The sequence below is a fragment of the Lissotriton vulgaris genome, chromosome 9 (assembly GCF_964263255.1).
Source record: "Lissotriton vulgaris chromosome 9, aLisVul1.2, whole genome shotgun sequence".
NCBI lineage: Eukaryota > Metazoa > Chordata > Amphibia > Caudata > Salamandridae > Lissotriton > Lissotriton vulgaris.
The window spans coordinates 550,072,948-550,094,569 of NC_141697.1; the positions used below are offsets into that span (position 1 = coordinate 550,072,948).

Below are 21,622 nucleotides of genomic sequence, written 5' to 3' on the forward strand. Positions count from 1 at the left end.
CTTCATTGATCTTTGTTATTTCCAAAAGGTCGCTATCCCTATCGATTCTCGCATATTTTACTAGCAAACACAAAAGTCTCATGGATGCTTCCAGGTTACTTTCTGCCCAATCCTTCAGCAATAATGGATTCGGATTCTCGAAGCTGGGGACCAGCATAATTCTGAGTCCCCTTGGCACCCGGTTCACTTCTCGGTACTTTTCTAATGAGCGAATCTCCCACCATTTTGTGAGTTCGCTTCTCATGCGTTTTTCTAGCTCACGCAAAAGTTTCCTCACATCGCTGTCCTTGGCCACCGTGGGGTTTTTACTAGCATTGCCGCTCTGTTTGACTGTGGGCAAATTTGAAAACAGTTGCTCGAAAGCCTCCTCCCGATCCCGCTCCTCTGACATGGTTGCTCCTCACTAGATATGCACATGCGATATATGGAAATTGAAAGAGACTACTTTTGCCTCGTACGTCTCCTTACCGCTGGCTGCTCGGATACTTCCTCGACCTGCTTCGGGTTCTCACTTTCGTAGACCACCAACGCACCTGGGCTTCCGTGCCGAACGGCTCCGACTTCCGACGGTTCCCTCGACACACCAAAAACCCGGACACTGGAATGGACAATTCCGTGAGAATTACCACGATGCAGGGGGCTGATATGCTTTGCTTCCCAGCAACACACTCCTTGACGGTCCGTCTTTACCAGCCTGCTTCGATCCAAAGGAAGGGTCTGCGTAAACAGGAGCCGACCGCTTATATATAAAACTAGCTGTACCCGGCCATGCGTTGCTGTGGCTCAGTCTGGTTAAATAGAAGAGAAAGAAAAGAGTAAGCGCACATTTGTAATATGTTTCATTTCACAATGCTTGTGGGTATACAATATGTTTTTGTGACTGTTGTCTGTATGCGTCCCTTGTAGTTGTAAAAACATGCGCGTATTGGACATGTGCATATTCGAATCCAACGTTGTGTATATCCTAACACACGCTTAATCGAATCCAACGTTGTGTCAAAATTTCAAAGCAATCGGTGAAGAACTTTCGGAGATTTAAGATTTTGAAAAACGAATATTGACATTTTTATGTGTCTGTTCGGGCTTTCGATTAAAAACACACGCGTATTCGACACGCGAGTATTCTAATCCAAAATGCAGCACATTGTCCTTCAGGGATGTGTTTCATGTTCCCTGTTTCATGTTTCATGTTTCATGTTTTGAGAGTGGGCATTGCTGGTGGGACCACTGCCTGCTCTTAATTTAAAGTTGTCACTACCATTTACAAAGGGGAAGGGTTCCCATGGGGACCCTTTCCCATTTGCAAATGGCTTACCACGTACTTGAAGTAGGTGGCAACTGCATTAGTTTGCGACCATATCCCAGTCGGAAAACAATTGTACATCTCCCTGCAACTTGCTCTTAGGAAGGGTCGCTCTTGGCATGCCCCTTCCGAATAGTGACTCATACACCCTATTTTGTGAGACGGTAATAGGTTACCAACTCCCTAAATAACAAAGAACAATGCATTTTGATGGTCGTAAATGGCCCAATGGGCCGTTTGCCAACGATAAAATGAGTCATACATCTGGCCCTACATTATTTCAATGCCTAACTATTGTAATTACATTACTTTAAATATATTGTATATTCATTATATAGAAAATATAAACTTTCATTTATGCACTATGTATATATGTTAACATTATAAATGTATGTTATGAATATTTAGTTTATTTATGGAAATTTCCGTAGTTTGACTCAATTAATAACAATGATTGAACTAAAAAGAAGGCTTTATTTGACAATATCGATAGTGCATTTGGGGTCTAATTTACATTTTTGTGGTTGGAGCAGTTTCCATCATGATTTCCGAGCATATTACCTAAATATTTTTGATGAGACTCCCCCTGTTACATTTAGAGATCAGTCTGCCAGTCTGGCAGTCATCTCTGTACATTGAAAGGAACAAAGATCATGGCAGTGCCTTTCAATGTACTAAAGTATGGTGGATGGCTGCCACTGGTTTTGACATTTCTTGTTTTTCAGAAACCAACTACTGAAGGGAAGTTTGTGTCTAAAACACGAATATCCTCATTCCAGCAAACTTTCCTCTGAGGATGTGTTTGTCATTATTGTTTTTTTCTGTCCCTCACTGCCAGGTTTTTCTTGACAGAGACGAACAGTTAAAAAAGACATTACACATTCTTCCCTAAATAGGGTGGAACATGCAAACTCATTCCGCTGGCAGCCCCTACACCATCATGCTGTGGAGAATTTATTCCATCAATGGAGCCAATGGACAGAGGGTTTAGTGGACAGGGTACTCTGTCACATTTGAGACAGAGTACCCCGTTCACCGTATTCTAAAACAAGCCATAAATGGGACTTTGCCCAAAACATGGCATCTTGCTTATGAGATTTATTGGGGTTCCAGCTCTCGAGGAACAATAAATCTTGTAACAGACTATGCCCTAACAAAACATTGTCAGGTCTCATACACGCGATGAGGGTTTGGTTTGGTACTGGTGCAAGTGTTTCAATGCTGGACTAGAAATAAGCAGGTCCCTATTCCCTATAACCTCTTCCTTTTTGCTCCCTTAGTTGTTGAATGGATACCTACTCGAGTGAGAACCATAACAGGGACAATCACAGGCTACTTTTACACGATTGGGCAGATCCTCCTGGCGGGGTTGGCCTACAGCATCCCAAACTGGCGCCACCTACAACTCACTGCATCTGTGCCATTCTTTGTCTTCTTTCTCTACTCCTGGTATGTAACCTCTTTTAGGCAGCTATAAATCGAAATAAGTATAATAAATTATTGACATATTTGAAAGTTAAGTCACCAATTGTGCGGTTTGACAAAAGCCAACCTTACTTTGTGCTGTGTTTGCAAAATTCTTTGGGGTTCCAGGCATTTTAATTGGATGTCAATATGGGTATTCTTTCTCTACATTTGTTTGTGGGAATTGCATTTTTACTGCTCAAACTTTTTTTTCCAGGTGGATTCCGGAGTCTGCACGATGGCTTGTTTTGACTGGAAAACCTGAAAAGGCTGTAAAGGTTTTAAAGCGTGTGGCAAAATTAAACGGGAAGGAAAAGGAATGTGAAAAACTTTCTGTTGAGGTAGGAAGCCTACATTCCTACTTTTTTGATAATGTTTAAAGGGAGTGCACGCTATTGCAGAAGAGACGTCGTGAGAAAAGGGATGCAGGCAGGTTCTGATGTTGCATTGATGGCATCCCATTTTTAATCCTGACAAAAAGCCCAAATTAGTCCTGCAGTTTGGGTATATTATAGCAGATTCTCTGCAGTCGCTCTCCTGCGGTAATGATGGGATGCTAATGTGTAGGGGCGAGGGACACTAGGTTCACTTTTTGGTCAATGGACCCTCAGTCAGATCTACTTCTTCCATAAACAAACCAGCAACCTAAGGTTTATGGGTATGCATATTTGAGCACTGGGGCTTCAGTAAACCTGAGGTGGCTGTTTCCAAGAATGTAAAAATTATTTTCAATACTTTACCCAATGGAATGAAAGTGTAAATTATTTTCTAATTTTGACCCAATGGAGTTACTTAGATTCAAGCTTAAATCTTTCTAAGGGGCCGATAATTATGTAATTCGGAAACTCTTCCGACCGAATCAGTTTTGGAATCGTTTCTGACTGAATCGGGTTCTGCGAATCTGACCAACCGATTACAATGCTTCCGAACAACGTTCGGTTGGACTCGTATCGACCTCAATGGGAGCCTGTGATACGACCAACTACACAGGCTCGCATTGAAAAAAGGGGTGGGTGGGGAATAACGTGCACCCTGTGGCAGGCACCCTCTGGTGCCTGCCACAGGGCCTGCTACGGGACCCCAAAGTTGGATACCTACAGTTGATCCATGTCGGAGCAACAGATTCGGAAAGGCTGTCCAAATCCAGCATTGTGATACATTGCTCGGTAATGAGCTCCATTTACCCGGCTCTGAATGACTTGGTTACTCCGAATGCCATTCGGTACCAAGTCAGAAAGACCGAACGGTTTCCAACTATCGTAATAGGTTGGTCAGAAGGCTTTCCAAATCAGTCAGATAGACAGGTTCCAAATCGGATTCGGACAAACTGAATGCCATTCGGAGCCTTTCCCAACTATATTATAATCGGCCCCAAAATATTTTCAACTACTTCATGAAATCTGAGTTAACCCTTTAGCTTTGATGTTTTTTCCAAGGACAACGTTTTTAGGTACACCACTTAATGTTTAGTGACTCTTTCTGAGCTCGCCAGTGTGAGTGTATTGCTCTTGACTCTCTCAAGCTCCAGCCTCTTGCTTTAGGAAATGTCCTTGCAGTGGGCCACATTTTATATCATCTTAGAAAGTGTGTTAGATCAGAGAGGTTTCAAAAAGGGGGAATACGTTTTTGTACATCCTGGGGATGATCATATTATCAGAGGAACTCCGGTACCAGCCTGGGAGCAATAATGCAAAGATACAAGATTTTCAACCACATCCAAAAGAACTCAAGCTTCCTGTCCTGACCCTAGAACTTTAAGCACAGAAGATAATTCCCTGATACAGAGCATCAAAAGTGATTGTGGAAAGCTGCACTTAGACCCAGCATCTGCCTTTCCAAATGAAAGGCTAAAGGGACGTTTTCGCAACTTTACTTTAAAAGTTAAAGAAGCCATGTACAGAAAGGATTTGACACTGTGTTGAGGCTTTCAACTCGGGATATATGCGAAAGAATAAATACATGAAAATTACTTTCTTTCCACCCCTACCTCACCCTAGGTCCTAACCACTTAAAGGTTCTCCCCTTACAAAGAGAAGAGGTGCATGTGTCTTACTGGATTATACCTGAGAGGGAATTGGAGAGTTGCAAAGATTGTTATTTTTCTTTTTGTGACAGAAGATAGCCCTCTAGAGAAAGGAAAGGAAAATGGTGCTATGGTTTAGTTTTAAAGACGAGCTGGTAAGCTGGGATGGTTGTGTAAAGCCACCTGACCATGGTGTAAGATGCTTGTATTTAAAAGCCAATACATTCATTGCTGTCAGAAATATTCTATTGAACTTGGGATACTGTCCTTTGGTAATCGGACTTATCTCGGAAAATCGAAGAAAAAAGCCTTTCCACAAGACTCAGGAGCTCTATCTAGTTGTGCGACTCAAGTTACAGAGACAGACTAAGTGGACTACAGGAATATGGAGCAAAAGATGTCTGCTCTCATTCTCAGACGTTGACCATCGCCCCCAGGGAATTCTGGAACTGCCCAACTTCTAGGGTCCAAAAGACAAAGATAACTAGTTAAGGGGCCCTTTTATAAGGTTGGGGAGTATATCCTGTCTCAATTTTTCTGTAGTGTGTCTGATACTGCAAGGATGTGATGATTAGCTCATAGAAATAGTCTAAATAAATGTGTTTGTGCTTTTTAAAGAGGAAAATGAAGGGGTCGGTGGATGGGAGAGGCATAGCTATAGTTTACTTGGCAGTATCGCTAAAGGTCCTGTGAGCAGTGAGAGTAGAAAGACTATGGACTTGGAGAGTAGCTGGATAATATATGAAGAGTTCTTGGTTTGATAAAGTATAAGCTGGTCCAGGCTATCCTTCCAGGGCAGGGTGTCTTTCATTCCTCTTTATTCCTGCCCCTGCATATGAAATGCGACCCTGACAGTCTAGGGGGAGAGCTTTTTTACATGTTTTTAACGAGCAAGCACAAGCACATGAAAGGCTATCCGCCATGAAACTCTGCCTAGTAGCCAAATATCACTTTCTTAATAGATGGAAGCAAGCCAAACATTCCGCGCTACTGGCATCGATAGACCACTGAGCAGTGGTGGGCAAATGTCAAAGCAATAATGCAGACCAGCCAACAAAGCTTTGGGAAAGTGCCCACTAGTGAGAAAAAGGGTAGGACAAATAGAAACAAACTACACTTCACAAAATCTAGGAGGTGGAGGGGGCAGCCTGGTCAAGAGAAGCTAAAGAGGCTTCCTAGAACTTAGTTAATTAAATGAACACAAATAATAGACCTTCTCAGCGAAAAATCTCTAGAAAGCCACATAGCAAAGTTGGCATGCTTTTAAAACACTAAACTCACAAATTCGAACGCTCATCATTCAGCCTGTCTGTTGCTATTTTGTTTATGCTCTGAATATTAAATATGGGTTTTATATTTTTGCATCCACTTCTTTATCTCTACGCCCTATAAAGGTTTTGTGAGGAACGTTGAGGTACTATAAAATAGACAGGAAAATGAACACATTGTTAAAATTCTCCATTCTGAATTTCTTTCTTAGCATATCCACCAAAATCCTACGGTACACAGCATTAAGTGTTCAGCTGTGCCTCATCAGTTTAATTACCCATATACATTTTTTTTTTTTGAAGTAAAAGGTCCTGTGCAAAATATACGCTAAAAAATGTATACCTTACCAAACAATGGGAACACATTTCATATGCAAAGACAACCACACACCTATCTAATAGTAAACAACTCATTCAGCAATCACAGAATTGTAAGATTTACAATAAAATCACTTTTTAACAACCTCAACATACACTTAATAAAACCCGGATACAGAACACTGTGCACATCCTGAATCTAGAAATCTTTATCTATCCAGTTGTCATCAATGCAGCCTATTTAAAACACAATATGGAAAATGTTCTTTCCTCTCTTCCGCCATGTCCTCCTAACAGAGAAACCAACATATTCTGAACCACTTTCACCCGTTCAACCCAGTGCAACTCTGCCTGTAGCAGCCATTTTATCTGTACATATCTACTGCGCTTTGCCTTCTGATCCACTTCCCAACTGGTCATATTTTTTCCTGTTTCCTGCTCTCTTTCCGTACACAAATCCTCTCATTGTCTCATCATTTATAAACCGACTCCTTTCCCCTTCGCTCCTCGCAAATCTTTAGTGCCACCCTTTTCACTTTTCTCTTGAAATCTTTTTTCATTACCTTCTTCTCTTTCTCTTCTACTTCTCTGGGATTTCAGAAATGCTATGAAGTGTAAGAAAGCACAAAAGCACTGTACTTCAGTGGCGGCAGCCAGTAATAAAGGGTGGTGGGGCAGGTGGGGGGAGCACAGGAGGAAAGCGAGCACGCGGAGGGTAGGGGGGTATTAATAATAATTGAAGAAACTTACCTAACGCCTCCGGCTGCTTCCTGCATTGTGTTGCTCCTGCTGGCTTTTTCCTGGGTCCCAGCAGCCCCTGGGACAGACTCCCAGCCAATCCTTGTGCTGCAGAGCCTGTTGGGCCTGAATGCAGCCAGGCTGGAGAAACGTAAGTTTGCATGTGTGTTTTGGTCGGCCTGAGATGGCCGGCAATTACAGAGCACTTAGGGTCTAGGGAGTGCACAAGCACTCCTCCTCCCCCTCCCATGCCCCTCCCTTCCATGCACAAGGTCGCAAACGAAAAATAAAATGATGCTAGAGCATCGTTTAATTTTTCCTTTTGTAGGCTCTGTGCCAGGCAGGGGGGCGATGCTCTTCAGCTATTGCAAAGGAACCGCCACTGCCTCGATCTTCCCACACTGCAGTAGAGGCAAAGTGATGGTTCCAATGTGTCAGTACTTTAAGGTCATGCACTATTACTGAGTGCAATGTTCTGATTCTACTGCTGCAATAGCTACGATATGTCGGTTCTGCTACATGCAGACAGGAGATACGTTGTTTCAACTGGAGCAAGCACATTGGTCCACTTCCAATGGACCAGGCACAAGAGCAGATGCTGAGAGTTTAAAATCCCCGAGTCTCAAAACAGAAGGCAAGCCAACAAAACTTTGGAGATAACTCTGGGTTAAAGCAGAGTCCAGTTCTTCCTCTCCAGGTTTAAGAACAACATCAGAGCAACAGTCCAGCAGGGTGACAGTCCTTATAGCACCCTAGCAGTCCTTCTTCTTGACTGAGTTTCTTCACAGGTCCAGAAGTGTCTGATTTGGTGTGTTCAGAGACCCAGTACTTATAACCAGTTGTGCCTAAGAAGTGGGGGTGACTTCAAAGGAGAGTCTTTGAAGTGCACAGTGGTCTTTTCCTCCTAGCCCTGGCTTCTGACTCAATATAGGGATGTAATCAACCCTTTGTGTGGGTACAGGACACTGCCTTTTCAGGTGTATATGTCAGCTCCTCCCTCCCATCCTGCACAGTATGAGCCATCAGGATGCACATGGGCACTAAAACGTACCTAACCTTCCTTTGTGTAAGGTTGTCTAGAGGGATTGCAAAAAGTCAAGCTTTTACCCACCCCAAAAGTGTATTGGAGACAGGCTGCAGGCAAACGGAGATTTACGAGCAGATAAAGGTCAACTTTCTAAAAGTGATTTTTCTAAAACAGTAACGTTAACTCCAACTTTACCTGTAAAGAGAATTTATCATTACCATTGCAATGATATAAAACAAGCCAGAGCTCCTCCTCAATAAGAAATTAGAGCTTAAAAATGTAATAAAGAATTCCCAATGTTAACCTATGATAAGAGTAGACCTCCCAGTAGTGAACACAAATGTGGTTGTTTTCCACTACCAGGCATGCAAAACCAAAATGTACTAGGCCTAGCTGCAGGAACAATGGCCCATTCATCCCACTCATAATTAAGCAGAGTGGAATTTCATATGAGAATTCTACTCCACTCAACTCATAATCTGGTTTATATATATTTGAAGAAAGATTGCAAAATCAGAACCTTGCTGACATCCAGGCCCAGACATAACATGATCCCTGGCCTAGTCAGAGAAGTTGTTATCTCAGCTTTTATATATTATTAATGCTGCCATAATTTGTCATAAAAAGGAACAAGATGTATTTTTTACAGGAAAAGTTAATTTGGGGAGCATCCCATGCCTTGGAGAAGTTGACATTTTATGCATTTCCACACCCCTGCAATGGGACAGATTAATACACTGGATGCACGGAAAATGTACCCAAGGCATAAATAAGTCTATGTACAAAAGCTCTGCCTCTTTGAGACCTGGACTTAGGCTCAGATGTACAAATATGGTACAAAAGGGGGTGGTGATGGACGGAGCATCTGAACCAATCAAACATTCACACCCAGTCAACAGGTCTGGGTTTAATCCATCACCGTTCTTTAGCACACTCTGCCACCCCAGTTCAGACAAACTGGACTGACCAAGTTCGGGCTGGACTGTTCCCATGAGGCACAGGGTCAGACTGATTTGCATATGGCCATGTCTGAACAGGGGTGGCAGAATGGGCTAAAGAACAGTGATGGATTAAACCCAGATCTGTTGACTGGGTGTGAGTATTTGATTTGTTCAGATGCTCGGTCCATCACCACCCCCTTTTGTACCGCAGATGTACAAACATGCACACAGTGCAGCACAGGGTGTCAGGTTGCTGTGCTGTGATTTGGGAAAGGCAGAAAGCAGAATTGTGCCATAGCTTCAAAGAAATGGCATATTTCTTCTCTCGCCATGTGCTGGTGAACTTGTAGCTGTCTAGTGCCAACGCAAGTACTCTTAAGCCATAGTGCAAGGGTGTATTTGCAGGAGCGGAGCATGCAGATAAGATCGGTGGGGAGGGGAGGGGAGGGGGGTACTAAACAAATGACGAAGAGGGAAAATGTATTATTTATTTAATTTTCCCTTGTCATCGTCTGTTGTGTTCCCCCCACCCGCCCTACCGATTTTACCTGCATGGGCTGCTCCTGTGTATATGTTAAGGTCAGGATAGTTTTTGAGCAAGAAGTGGCTGCTTCCTGCACAACAACTGACTTTTGAAGATATTTCATATTTGTATGCTGCGAAGTGCACCACACATGCAAAGAGAAAATAACAAAGAGAAGTAACGATGGGCACGATTCACAAAAGTAATCGGAGACAAAATCCTAACTTTACGACTTTCGGTATTCACAAAAGGCATTTAGTAGTAGTAAAATTATAATTCCTAACTTACCTACTACTAAACTGAGACAAAATCCGAACTTTATGACTTTCGGTATTCACAAAAGGCATTTAGTAGTAGTAAAGATAGGATTCCTAGCTTTACTACTGATAGAGCGCGCAGGGACCAACTAGCTCAGTTTTACCATACTCACCTGGGCCCATATAACATTCACACTTTGAACTAGCAGTCCTGCCTAACTAATCAATCATTTTAATCACCCTATCAGTGCTTTGAGTCCTTTCAGGACTTATACCTGTAAACCATGACTTACCAATCCTTATCACCCTTACTATAAGTCCTGGGGATCGAAAAGGGAGTTAGTTTTTAAACAGGCAGTATTTAAACACATTTACCTTTCCTGTAATAAACCACAGACTCAGGAAGTTTTAAAGATTTGTCCATGAAAGATTTTCGGAGTCAAAAACAAAAAAGCCACAATCTCAGGACTATGAATTTTACAAGCAAGAATATAACCAGTAAGACATAAAGTTTGTAAGAAATCATAGTAACCCCTTTAAATATTGGTACCTGGGAAGGGTGAGAAAGGGAGATAGCACAAGAACATACCACATGGATTATATTTACCTAGAATGGTCAAATGACCAATCCTGGTCATGGGCTGGGGCAAAAAGACCAGGGCCAGGCTCCCGACTAATCGGGTGCTCACGGGACAGGACAGGTGCAAATCAGGACAGGTGACCTCCTCTAAGTGCAACATCAGCGTCACACCTCTCTCTCTAGGATAAGCCAATTGGTACCCTGATTGGGTAATTGATTCTTCTGACAGAGTGCTCCGCCAGCACCTGTGTTCTCGATCGCCTATTGAGTGCGTTGGGTCAGTGACAGGTCAGCTATTCGGACAATTCGGACAATTTCTCTATCTAAACCTACCTTTTGTTATACCATTTTGAGGGCAATGTACCACCCCTAAATGTTGCAAATCTATGTGTTCCCCTTCAGTGATTGGCTGGAAAGACGAGTAGAGGTCATTACACCATACCAAGATGAGATCATATGAATTGACTTGAATTGATCAAGTTCCCACCCACAGTTTATTTTCTCTCGTCTTTGGTCCACCCACCAATATTGGCATACAAATTATATGGTATTCAGACAAAATATCGAATCAAAAATTTGGAATAGCACTAATATCGAAGTGAAAATATAGAATGGACAAAATATCGAATGGACAGAATATAGTCAACAAAAATATCGAATTTAAGTTAAGTTATTTAATATTGATTTTCATAAATATAGAAAGCCAAAATATCGAAGTATATAATATAGGTAATAAATATATCGAATTTTTTATAATATCGAATTTTTTTAAGTGTTTTGTATGTTAGTATATGTGTGAAAAGTGTATATTTATTTTATAATTTATTTTAAGGAATGAATTTTTTATGTTATTTAATTTTTGTGTAATTTAATTCTGTAGCAGGTTGTGGGTTTATAGGGGAATAGGGTGGGAAGTAATTTAATTATAATTAATTAAATATTTAAATGTATTTATTGGTATTTATTTTTAATTAATTGTTAATTAATTTTTAATTGGTAATTAATTAAATTTTAGTTGTCAATTAATTTTACTTAATTGTTTAATTGATAATTGTTAATTTTATTAATTTTTTTTCCGTAGCGGGTTGTGGGTTTATAGGGGAATAGGGTGGGAAGTAATTTAATTACAATTAAATAAATATTTGGATTTATTTATTGCTATTTATCTTGAATTAATTGTTAAATGATTTTTAATTCGTAACTAATTAAATGTATTTGGTAATTAATGTTTATTAAATGATTAATTGATAATTATGTTAATTTTATAAATGTATTTCTCGTAGCGGGTTGTGGGTTTATTTGGGAATAGGGTGGGAAGTAATTTAATTGTAATTAATTAAATATTTTAATTTATTTATTGGTATTTATTTAGAATGAGATGTTAATTAATTTTTAATTGGTAATTGATTAATTGTTAATTAATTTAAATTAATATGTAACGAATTTTAATAATTAATTTTTATCAGTATTTTTAATTGATTAATTATTATATTATAATAAATTGGTAATTACCTTTAATTATTTTTATTAGTATTAATATTTAATTTATTTTTATTAATATATGAAGTATTTACTTTCCCTACTGTTGCACTCACTGGAGTGGGAATAGTAATTTTTACCCCTATGCTATCCACCGCTTTCCTTACTGTTGCACTCACTGGAGTGGGAATAGTAATTTTTACCCCTACGCTATCCAACGCTTTCCCTACTGTTGCATTCTCTGGAGTGGGAATAGTAATTTGTACCCCTACGCTATCCAACGCTTTCCCTACTGTTGCACCCTCTGGAGTGGGAATAGTAATTTTTGCCTCTACGCTATCCAATGCTTTCCCTACTGTTGTACTACCTGGAGTGGGAATAGTCATTTTTACCCCTACGCTATCCAACGCTTTCCCTACTGTTGCAGTTGCTGGAGTGGTAATTGCAAATTTACCCTCCCGCTATCCTACAGTAAAAATACTTTATAACATTAATTAATATTATGTTAATATATATATATATATATATATATATATATATATATATATATATATATATGTTAAAAAAATTAAATTGTATGTTTATTTTTTTACTTAAATTAATTATTTAATACTTTTAAAGTTATTTAAGTATTTTTAAATATGTTTTAGTTAATTATAGTTATTATTTCATTAATTTTAAATTACTTTTAAGACATTTTAAAAAAATCGATATTTTGACTAACTATATATATTTTTTCGACATTTTTGATTCGATATTTTTGTACTTACCTCTTTGTAGATAAGACGATATTTTAGCTTTCTATATTTTTACTTCGATATTTTTAGTATTCTATATTTTTCTATTCTATATTTTGTCAGTGATCCAAATTATATACATTGTATTTGAGTCTTCTTGCTTCCTCTTTAGAGGTCAGTAGAGCAGGTTCCCAGGAACATCGTGGGTAAGAAGGGTGTTGGCAGCTATTTAATGCCAATGCTTCAGCAGTTTCAGTAGTTTGAGTGGGCTTGCGCAGCATCGCCCAAGATGGAGGATGTGACAATATTCAGGCCCAAAGTACGAGCTATCAGCAAAGTCAAAGAGAAACATATTAGAATACAAAAATAAAGCAATGAACTGTATACCACTTATCACTACTCTAACCCCATTACTTTATTTTAACTTTTGGATTAATGGTTAAGCAAGACGAACAAGCTTAGTACAAGCTGCAGCATAAGAGTGAGCATGTGAAGTTTGAAGCAGCCATTTCTGGCACTAGTGCGCAGAAGCGAGAAAATCCCTCCAAAGCAATAATACGTCACACCATGTAGATGTGGCAGTCGCATGCGTAGTACAGTTCCCACGTTTTTTGTTGGCCATTTTAGGACATTCGAGTAAATGTTAGTAAAAGCACATAGAAAAGCTTCCCCTAGATACTTGAAACGTTGTGAAATGCAAATTTTTAATAAACGAAACATGTTGGTGTCTGTACATATGAAACCTTGCTCCATCACTACTACTAAATGCCTTATGTGAATACTGAAAGTCGTAAAGTTCAGATTTTTCCCAATTTAGTAGTAGTAAAGTTAGGATTCCTAACTTTACTACCAAAATGCCTTTTGTAAATACCGAAAGTCGTAAAGGTAGGATTTTGTCTCAGATTACTTTCGTAAATCGGGCCAGATATTTCTCCGCCCTACTCCACCCTCAGCCAGGCACACCATTTTGGAGAAAATCGATGTAAAGAATTCTTTGTAGATATGGGTGTGTCAAAATCCATGGGTGGATGCACTGAAGCCCAAGCACCACCCACGGAATGCCTGTTTGACGCAGGGCAAGACAGAGCAGTACAATGTGCTGAATTTTGTCCTTTTTTTCACAAAGAAACGCAAATCAACATTTGCTTTGCTCTGTAAATACCACAATTGATTACGTGTCGGGACTACGACAAAATTGTGATGCAAACCTGACACAATTTTTTTTTAAATCTTGCCCGTAGTACATTGGGCATCTTAGGGTCTGATTTACAACATGGTGGACGGGTTACTCTGTCACAACGTGATGGATATCCAATTCGCATAATAAATAAAGTGCCACATAATGTAATGCACTTGCAATAATGTTGACTTTGGGCCGACAGAGTTCCTGTGGTTACAATGGTCCAACATGTCCTGTTGCATCACTTTCTTTCAACCTCAGAGGCCATTTAAAAAAAAAAATGTCTCTTGGCTTCTGTTTTTTTATCACTTCCTACAGCTTTTAGGGCCAGATGTACGACCCTTCACTTTTGCTAGTCGCAAATTGCGTTGAATTGTGACTCGCAATTTGCAACTCCAAAAGTAAATGTACAACAGTGTCTCAGACACTGCTAGCAATTCCCAATGGGGTCGCAAATTGCATGCCTCATTTATATTCATGAGGCAAGCGCAATTTGCAATGCCATTGGGAATGGGTAGCTTTCCCAGTGATGGTGGCCTGCTGGGATCAGACCACCATGTCTGGGACTGCTTTTTAAATAAAGCATTTTCTTTTTTGAAATCCAGCCCATTTTCCTTAAAGGAAACTGCTCTTTATAAATATTTACACACCCATTCACAAACGGGAAGGAGTCCCCTGGGGACCCCTTCCTTGTTGCGAGTGCTTTACCACCTACTTGAAGTAGATGGTAAACTGGGAGTGTCGCAAATTGCGTTGAATTGTGACTCGCAATTTGCAACTCCAAAAGTAAATGTACAACAGTGTCTCAGACACTGTTAGCAATTCCCAATGGGGTCGAAAAATTGCAGGCCTCATTAATATTCATGAGGCAAGTGCAATTTGCAATGCCATTGGGAATGGGTAGCATTCCCAGTGATGGTGGCCTGCTGGGGTCAGCAAACCACCATGTCTGGGACTGCTTTTTAAAAATAGCATTTTCTTTTTTTAAACCCAGCCCGTTTTCCTTAAAGGAAAATAGGATTTATTTTAAAATTAACCTTTTCAGTTTAATTTTTTAAGGGCTGGCAGTGGTCCCTGGGTCCACTGCCTGCTCTTTATAAATATTTACACACCCATTCACAAATGGGAAGGAGTCCCCTGGGGACCTCTTCCTTGTTGCGAGTGGTTTACCACCTACTTGAAGTAGATGGTAAACTGCGAGTGTTGCAAATTGCGTTGAATTGTGACTCGCAATTTGCAACTCCAAAAGTAAATGTAAACAATGTCTCAGACACTGTTAGCAATTCCCAATGGGGTCGCAAATTGCAGGCCTCATTAATATTCTTGAGGCAAGTGCAATTTGCAATGCCATTGGGAATGGGTAGCATTCCCAGTGATGGTGGCCTGCTGGGGTCAGCAGACCACCATGTCTGGGACTGCTTTTTAAATAAAGCATTTTCTTTTTTGAAATCCAGCCCATTTTCCTTAAAGGAAAACGGGATTTATTTAAAAATTAACCTTTTCAGTTTCATTTTTTATAAATATTTACACACCCATTCACAAATGGGAAGGAGTCTCTGGGGACCCCTTCCCTGTTGCGACTTGACTCGCAAAATAGCGTTTGTACATGCCATGACCCTTGTTTGTGGTCGCAAACGGGTCAATCTCCCATTTGTGAGTGCAAAAATGGGTGGTTGACCTGGCCCTTAGCCTCTATGGGCCTCATTATAAGTGCTCCATATAATTTGTGCTGGATATTGTACTTTCTGCTACCGCACATAATGAAATTATGACTTGTAAGAATTTTTTCAAAGCTGGTAAATTCCTTACTGATATTTGGGGCAACGCAATGACGCATGACAACTTATTGTGCTGCACTGCTTCAAATTGAGAGGGTAGGAATGTCCTTTATTTACTTACATATGGCACATTCCTGCCCTCTCTTTGTGCTAGCACACTTGTGGCTGCCAACTGCAAACGCAAGCAGCATTATGCCATGGTGCAAGGGTGCCTGCGTTACAGGCAGGACTGTGTCTGTGCAGGAAGGGGTTCTTATATATAAGTATTTGAACAAAGACGTTCAAATCACAGAATGAAAAGGAACGAAACAGAAAGTATATAAAACAGAACCAAAACAAAAACTACATTTAATACTTTAAAAAAAACATGTTTTCAGTTAGAGCAACCTAACATCAAAAGATGTGAAACAGTGATACTTCCTACCACTCTCTACCATCCAAAAAGTTTAGGAGTATTCATTTTTCTGTTATCTGTCCTTGTTTCATTTAGTTGATCAACATCTTTGACGCTAGTCTTCTCTTTACCATTCATCTTCAAAACTACTTGGTCAGGTAACTTATAAACTGTTGACATGTTCCACCAATCCTTCCAATTAACTCTCATTGCGTAGTGTGAGACAGCATCCATTCTTACTACCGGTGAACCAATTTTAGACAGCCCCTTCCAGACCTTGTGGAGAAGTCTGATTCCAAACCAATCACCTACTTGCAGTTTAGGTCTTTTCCCTTGAATTCTGGTACATGCTTCTTTTATTCTGTTATCATTCACCACGCACCTGGAAACAAATTTAGCTTTACTTTCACCAACATGCAAGACACGTACTACCTCACAACCTCATCAAGCCGGACACATATCAAATGTTGCTACTCTACCCCTCAAAATTTCAAATGGACTCCTCCCAGACAATCGAAGAGGGGTAGTGTGATGATCCCTCAACATGATGTGTTATTGCCTTTAAAAGCTCCATCCTTTTGCTCGGTGCCCATTGTATACACTTTACTAACACGCGATTCATGTGCTCAATAAGGCCATCGGCCTGACGGTGGTAAAGAGCTACATTGCAGGATTTTGGATTGTGGCAAAAATCCACTCATCTCTTTTGATACGAACTGAACTTCATTATCATTATGTATTTGTTAGGCAATATGTGAAACAGGCCAAAAAATCCACTGCAAATTTCATCCACGGTACTTCTGGTAATTCCACTGTTTGACACAGTGGATTGAAAGCTTTAACAACTTTATCACTTGTGCAACATATGATACACTCCTTACATTTTTGGGTGAATCTTGTATAGATGTTTTTTTTATATTGTTGTGGAAGGCAAAGTTCTAAAGCTATTAGTGAATTCAAGTGCGCACATGACCATGATAACTGAAGAATTATTAAGTCACATGTGGGTTAATAAACAACTTGAAGCACCTGATGGAAATCCTATCCCCCTCGCCAATTTTGTTGTAATGACTAAGGCATGAGTTCACAGGAGACACAAGTTTCATTGTCTTCCAACTCCACAGTACCCTGGAAAATAACTGTCCAAATCCAACATCAACATTCTGACACAGAACACTCTAGGACTCATTTTGATGTTAACGGAAAGAAACCGCCCAACATCCGTGGTTTAAACTCCAACCGCCTTATTACAAGGAAGGAGGTCATAGTTTAAACCGGCCGGTCAAACCGATTGGCATCCAACGGGCTTAAGGAGTCCATTATGCAGTCATAAAATGCACATAATCCCGAAAGGACGGCATTCCGTCCGTTGGGATTATGATGTCGGTGTCAGACAGGCTTTCAATGTTGGGTTTCTGACATGGAAAGCCTATCGGAAAGCGCCTTTGGGGCCCCTAGCAGGGCTCCCTTAAATCTGTGGCCACTAGTTAATGGCCTGGGGTGCACCTGTGGTGCCCCCCTGAATATCCCTACACCATGCGGCAGGCACCATAGGGAAATGGGGGACCATCGTAATTGCAGTTTCAGACTGTTGTCCTGAGGTCAATCGGTTCTGAAAATGCAGAGGTGTTGGTCGGAGGCAACATGGACCGCTATCATAATTAGCCCTCTAAGTCACAATAGGTGACATAGAGCTGCACCTTAAACTAAAGGTATGTATGTAACCTGCACATCACAATTTTTGAAACCTATATTCAATTTCTTGTTAGACAAATTGGTGCAAACATGCTCCCTGACTAACCCCTGTCAGGTTTCTAAAATAACTGCACTTACAGACACAACTGTGTCTCATGCAGGAATGCACTGTTCAAACTTGCTCAGGTGCAACATATTTTACAACTTTCATTCAAAATTAATCAAAAGGAATGTATACATATACAATTAAGTCCTCATGAATTATACTTTCCCAAATGTCATTATATTAACAAAACCGCAACTGAACTCGCTGCGCAATTCATTCTTTACTTTGATTTATAAAATACATGATTATTCAGAACTCGCATATTTCAAACTTATTAGCAATTAGTTCTCATTGCAAATGTGATTCAATTGTTCCTGACGAATATCTAGTTAAGCTAACAGCAGAGTACAAAGTTCCCCAGGGGGCGTTAAACCGTGTGGAGCAAGGAGTTGGTATTATGAATACCGTGGCTGCGAAGAAAGGGTTCCCTAGTCGGAACTTAGAGAGCCTCACACACCCAAAGTAATAAGCGTGAAACACACCCTTACTAGAGGGTGTCCGGTGTCATCATCGGCTCACTGCCCCTCGTCAGACCGGCGCTGCAATATCTGACGGAGTCCCCAAAGGTACTCTTTTGACGGGGTTCTTTTAGTTCCTTGCCGATGGTGGATGTGGGTGAGGATGAAAAGAAAGTGTAGTCAGTGCAGTGGTGAGTGAAGGCGATAAAAAAGGTAATCAGTCCACTTGCAACTTTAATAACGTGGCTGATTCCTTAGTTAAAAGGGGTGGGAGGGGAGTTTAGAGACCGTAAAGGTGTACAGAACAATAACTCTACCCCCTAGTGTGGTCAACATGTTTCTCGCCGAAAGGCGATTCGTCAGGACCTAAAATAAAGTACTACACAAAAAAAAAGGTGAACTCAATGCTCAATCTATATAAAGAAAGCAAATACAACCTCGCTGGGTCGGAGGACAAGAGGGCCAAGGGGTCCTGCTCTATTTAGGCGACCCTAAGGGGATTAAGAATGGGCCCCGCAGCAAGCTCCCGTGAGGCCAGCGTAATAAGGATTGGATACACCTTTGAGTAGACACTGGAACGGCGGAACACCTACCCCTCACGCTCGCGGCACCTGGTCAGGGTGCGGAGCTGCTGGAAAAGAATATCTAGTTAATACATAGACAAAACAGCAATTTCATCTGTGCTTGTGTTGATTCCCAATGCATTTCGATGCATCTGCATCTTCGTCAGGGGAATAACTGTGTGAATAAATAATAATGATTTCAAAAATGATGACCATTTATCCTGATATAATCACATGCGAACATTTGATCATGAAACAAAAACACATTGTTCATCTAAGGGTACTATATTCTACTATATCCAACCATACCAGCTATCCAAGCAATGTAATTATTCCTACTGTGGTATTCCCTATACATGCCATTAAGTCTAAACTAGTGTAATCAATGTATATGTTATGTGAGTACTCAAATTGCTGCACTACCAAAAATAATGAATAATGAAAGGGACATACCCTCAAATCGGGCACAAATGCTTATATCCAGTGTCGTGAACTAAGTGGCGAGGCGGACATGTAGAGGAAATGTTTAAACCAAGCCTGTGAGGACAATTTTAAAATATTCAGGCCCCAGCTGCAGCCAGAGGCCTAACAAAACGTGAGAGCCCCCCCCTTGCACGATGTGCTGAAGGGGCCCCTCACACTCACATCAGTAGGAGCTGAGGACGGGGCCCCCTCCAGTATGGATATGTTTGTGGGACCCCTGCACCCCGGGGGCTGCGGGGGCGTTTGTTACGGCCCTGCTGGGATACTGTAAAGGATTGATCTAAAAGGGGGGTTCTACCCAAGAAATCCACATTGGACCTGGGTGCTATATGGTGTAGGAAAGAAGGGTCCCAGTAGAGCTTTGTGCATTTGCTTAAATTTATTATAGAAAAATCAAATGTAATAACAAGCAATGTCAGTTAATCACAATGCATGAGCCATATCATTTGGTTAATAACAGTGCCCCAAGAAAGGAAAGGGGAGTGGGATAGCGTGATGCTGTGAAGGAAAAGGGCAGTGAGGGAATAAAGTTGGTGACAAATTATATATTGCAAAATTAATTCAGGATGCAATACGGTTTCATGGCTTCAGATCCCTGAGCCGAAGAATTGGGGGATTATAACATATCCCAAAGGTTTTAACTATTTCTGTTGACACCGAAGTATTCAAAATAATGGGGGAGTGTCAACTGAACAAGAGATGGAAGTAGCCGTCGACGTTTCGACCCCACGCTACACTTGTAGGCGTGTATATTGCCTTACATCGGGGTCTTCATCAGGACAGGGTAATCAGCAAGGGAGCACTACAATATCTAGAAATATAAAACAATATGGTATAAATCGCCGACAATCAATGTCAAGTTACCGTAGTGAGCGGTAAACACATTACTAACACTGTTACCATGGCTATATAGAGGCAAAGAATTGCAAGTATTATAAATAATACATTATGAAAAATACGAGCAAGAAAAATCAAAGCTTGAGTACACATTTCAAAGTATTCTGTACAACCCGTAATTGGTATCTAGCTTTAAAAATTATTTAGCGTATACAGGCTAACGCACACAAACACAAGGTTCCTGAATCGGCCAGGGGAAACCAATTAGTCCAATGGGAATTGATGATCCCGTTAGGGTCACAAAGCTTATCTTGTTTGAGATGCTATGCCAAAAGTGACGTTTAGGCGTCATTAGGATAGGCTAGGGATGTGACGAGTGGGTAAAGCAATCTAGATTTACTGTTGGAAAAATAACGGAGAGGCATGGAGGACTCAGATCACTAGCAAAGTAAAGGCAAAAAGAACATACCTGCTCAGATCGAGCAAGTTGCATGGCTATGTCCCCATTATTAACGTTGGATGATCAAGCTGGATCTGCGGGCAGGGGGACGAGTATTAATAGACCAAACAACACTTCACAGATGAATTGCGACATTATGTGGGGATTGGGGCTTACCTATACAGCCCACAAAGGTTAGGAGTATCCTGCTCCTATAGCATCTCTCCACAACGGCGGTGCGTCAATAAGGATCACATCAGATATGCCGCAACTATAAATAGTAAACCAGGAGGGGGAATTTTAAGACCAAATCACTGGTATGTTGGCTAACACCTAGGGAGAGGGATTAGTCTCACCTTGTCTTAAAATTCACGGAGTTCTAAATCGAAGCCTTTCCGCGGTTACTGACTGCAGAAGATGAGCGTGGCTGGTTGGGGAGGTTTAATCACGTTGCTTGAACACACTGGATCTGTGGGCGGGTGGGTGAGTGTTAATGAATCAATCATCAATTCAACCGTAAATAAATTCCAAACATCATGTGGGGATAGGGCTTACCTATATAGCCCGTGAGGGTTCGGAGTATCCTATTTCATAGACTTATCACATGTCTCGGCGGAGCGTCATTAAAGATCGCATCAAATATGCCGCATCTGTGAATTGTAAAGCAAGAGGGGGAGAGGTGGTGGGTTTCGACCAACTCAATGGAATTAGTAGGCTGGGAAACGTCTGAGGAGAGGGATTAGTCTTACCTTGTTTAAACGATCACGGAGCTCTAAACTGCAGCCTTCCCGCGGTTGCTGACTGCAAGCGAGTGGGCGTGGCCTGTGGGGAGATTTATAAAGATAAAGGGAGGACAATAAGTCGGGAGCGTTGCTAATAGCAACATGAGGCTCCAAAGGCTGTTCCAGGTCTGTCGCAGAGACAGAAGAAGGACACTGAGTCCGGAGCGTTGCTGATAGCAACCTGATGCTCAGAGGGCTTTGGGGAGTGAACAACGGCATCAGCCGCGATATGCGTATGAAAATTACACA

The 21,622-nt window shown here is 40.9% G+C and overlaps 1 protein-coding gene across 1 annotated transcript in view; it reads left to right on the forward strand.

The window, feature by feature from the left end:
• LOC147691766 (solute carrier family 22 member 6-A-like) overlaps window positions 1–21,622 on the forward strand; it is a 210,675-nt gene that overhangs the window by 135,310 nt on the left and 53,743 nt on the right. The window contains exons 4-5 of the mRNA XM_086938061.1: window positions 2,584–2,752; window positions 2,985–3,108. Of these exons, the coding sequence (XP_086794187.1) occupies window positions 2,584–2,752; window positions 2,985–3,108 (293 nt within the window). The remainder of the gene's footprint in view (window positions 1–2,583; window positions 2,753–2,984; window positions 3,109–21,622) is intronic.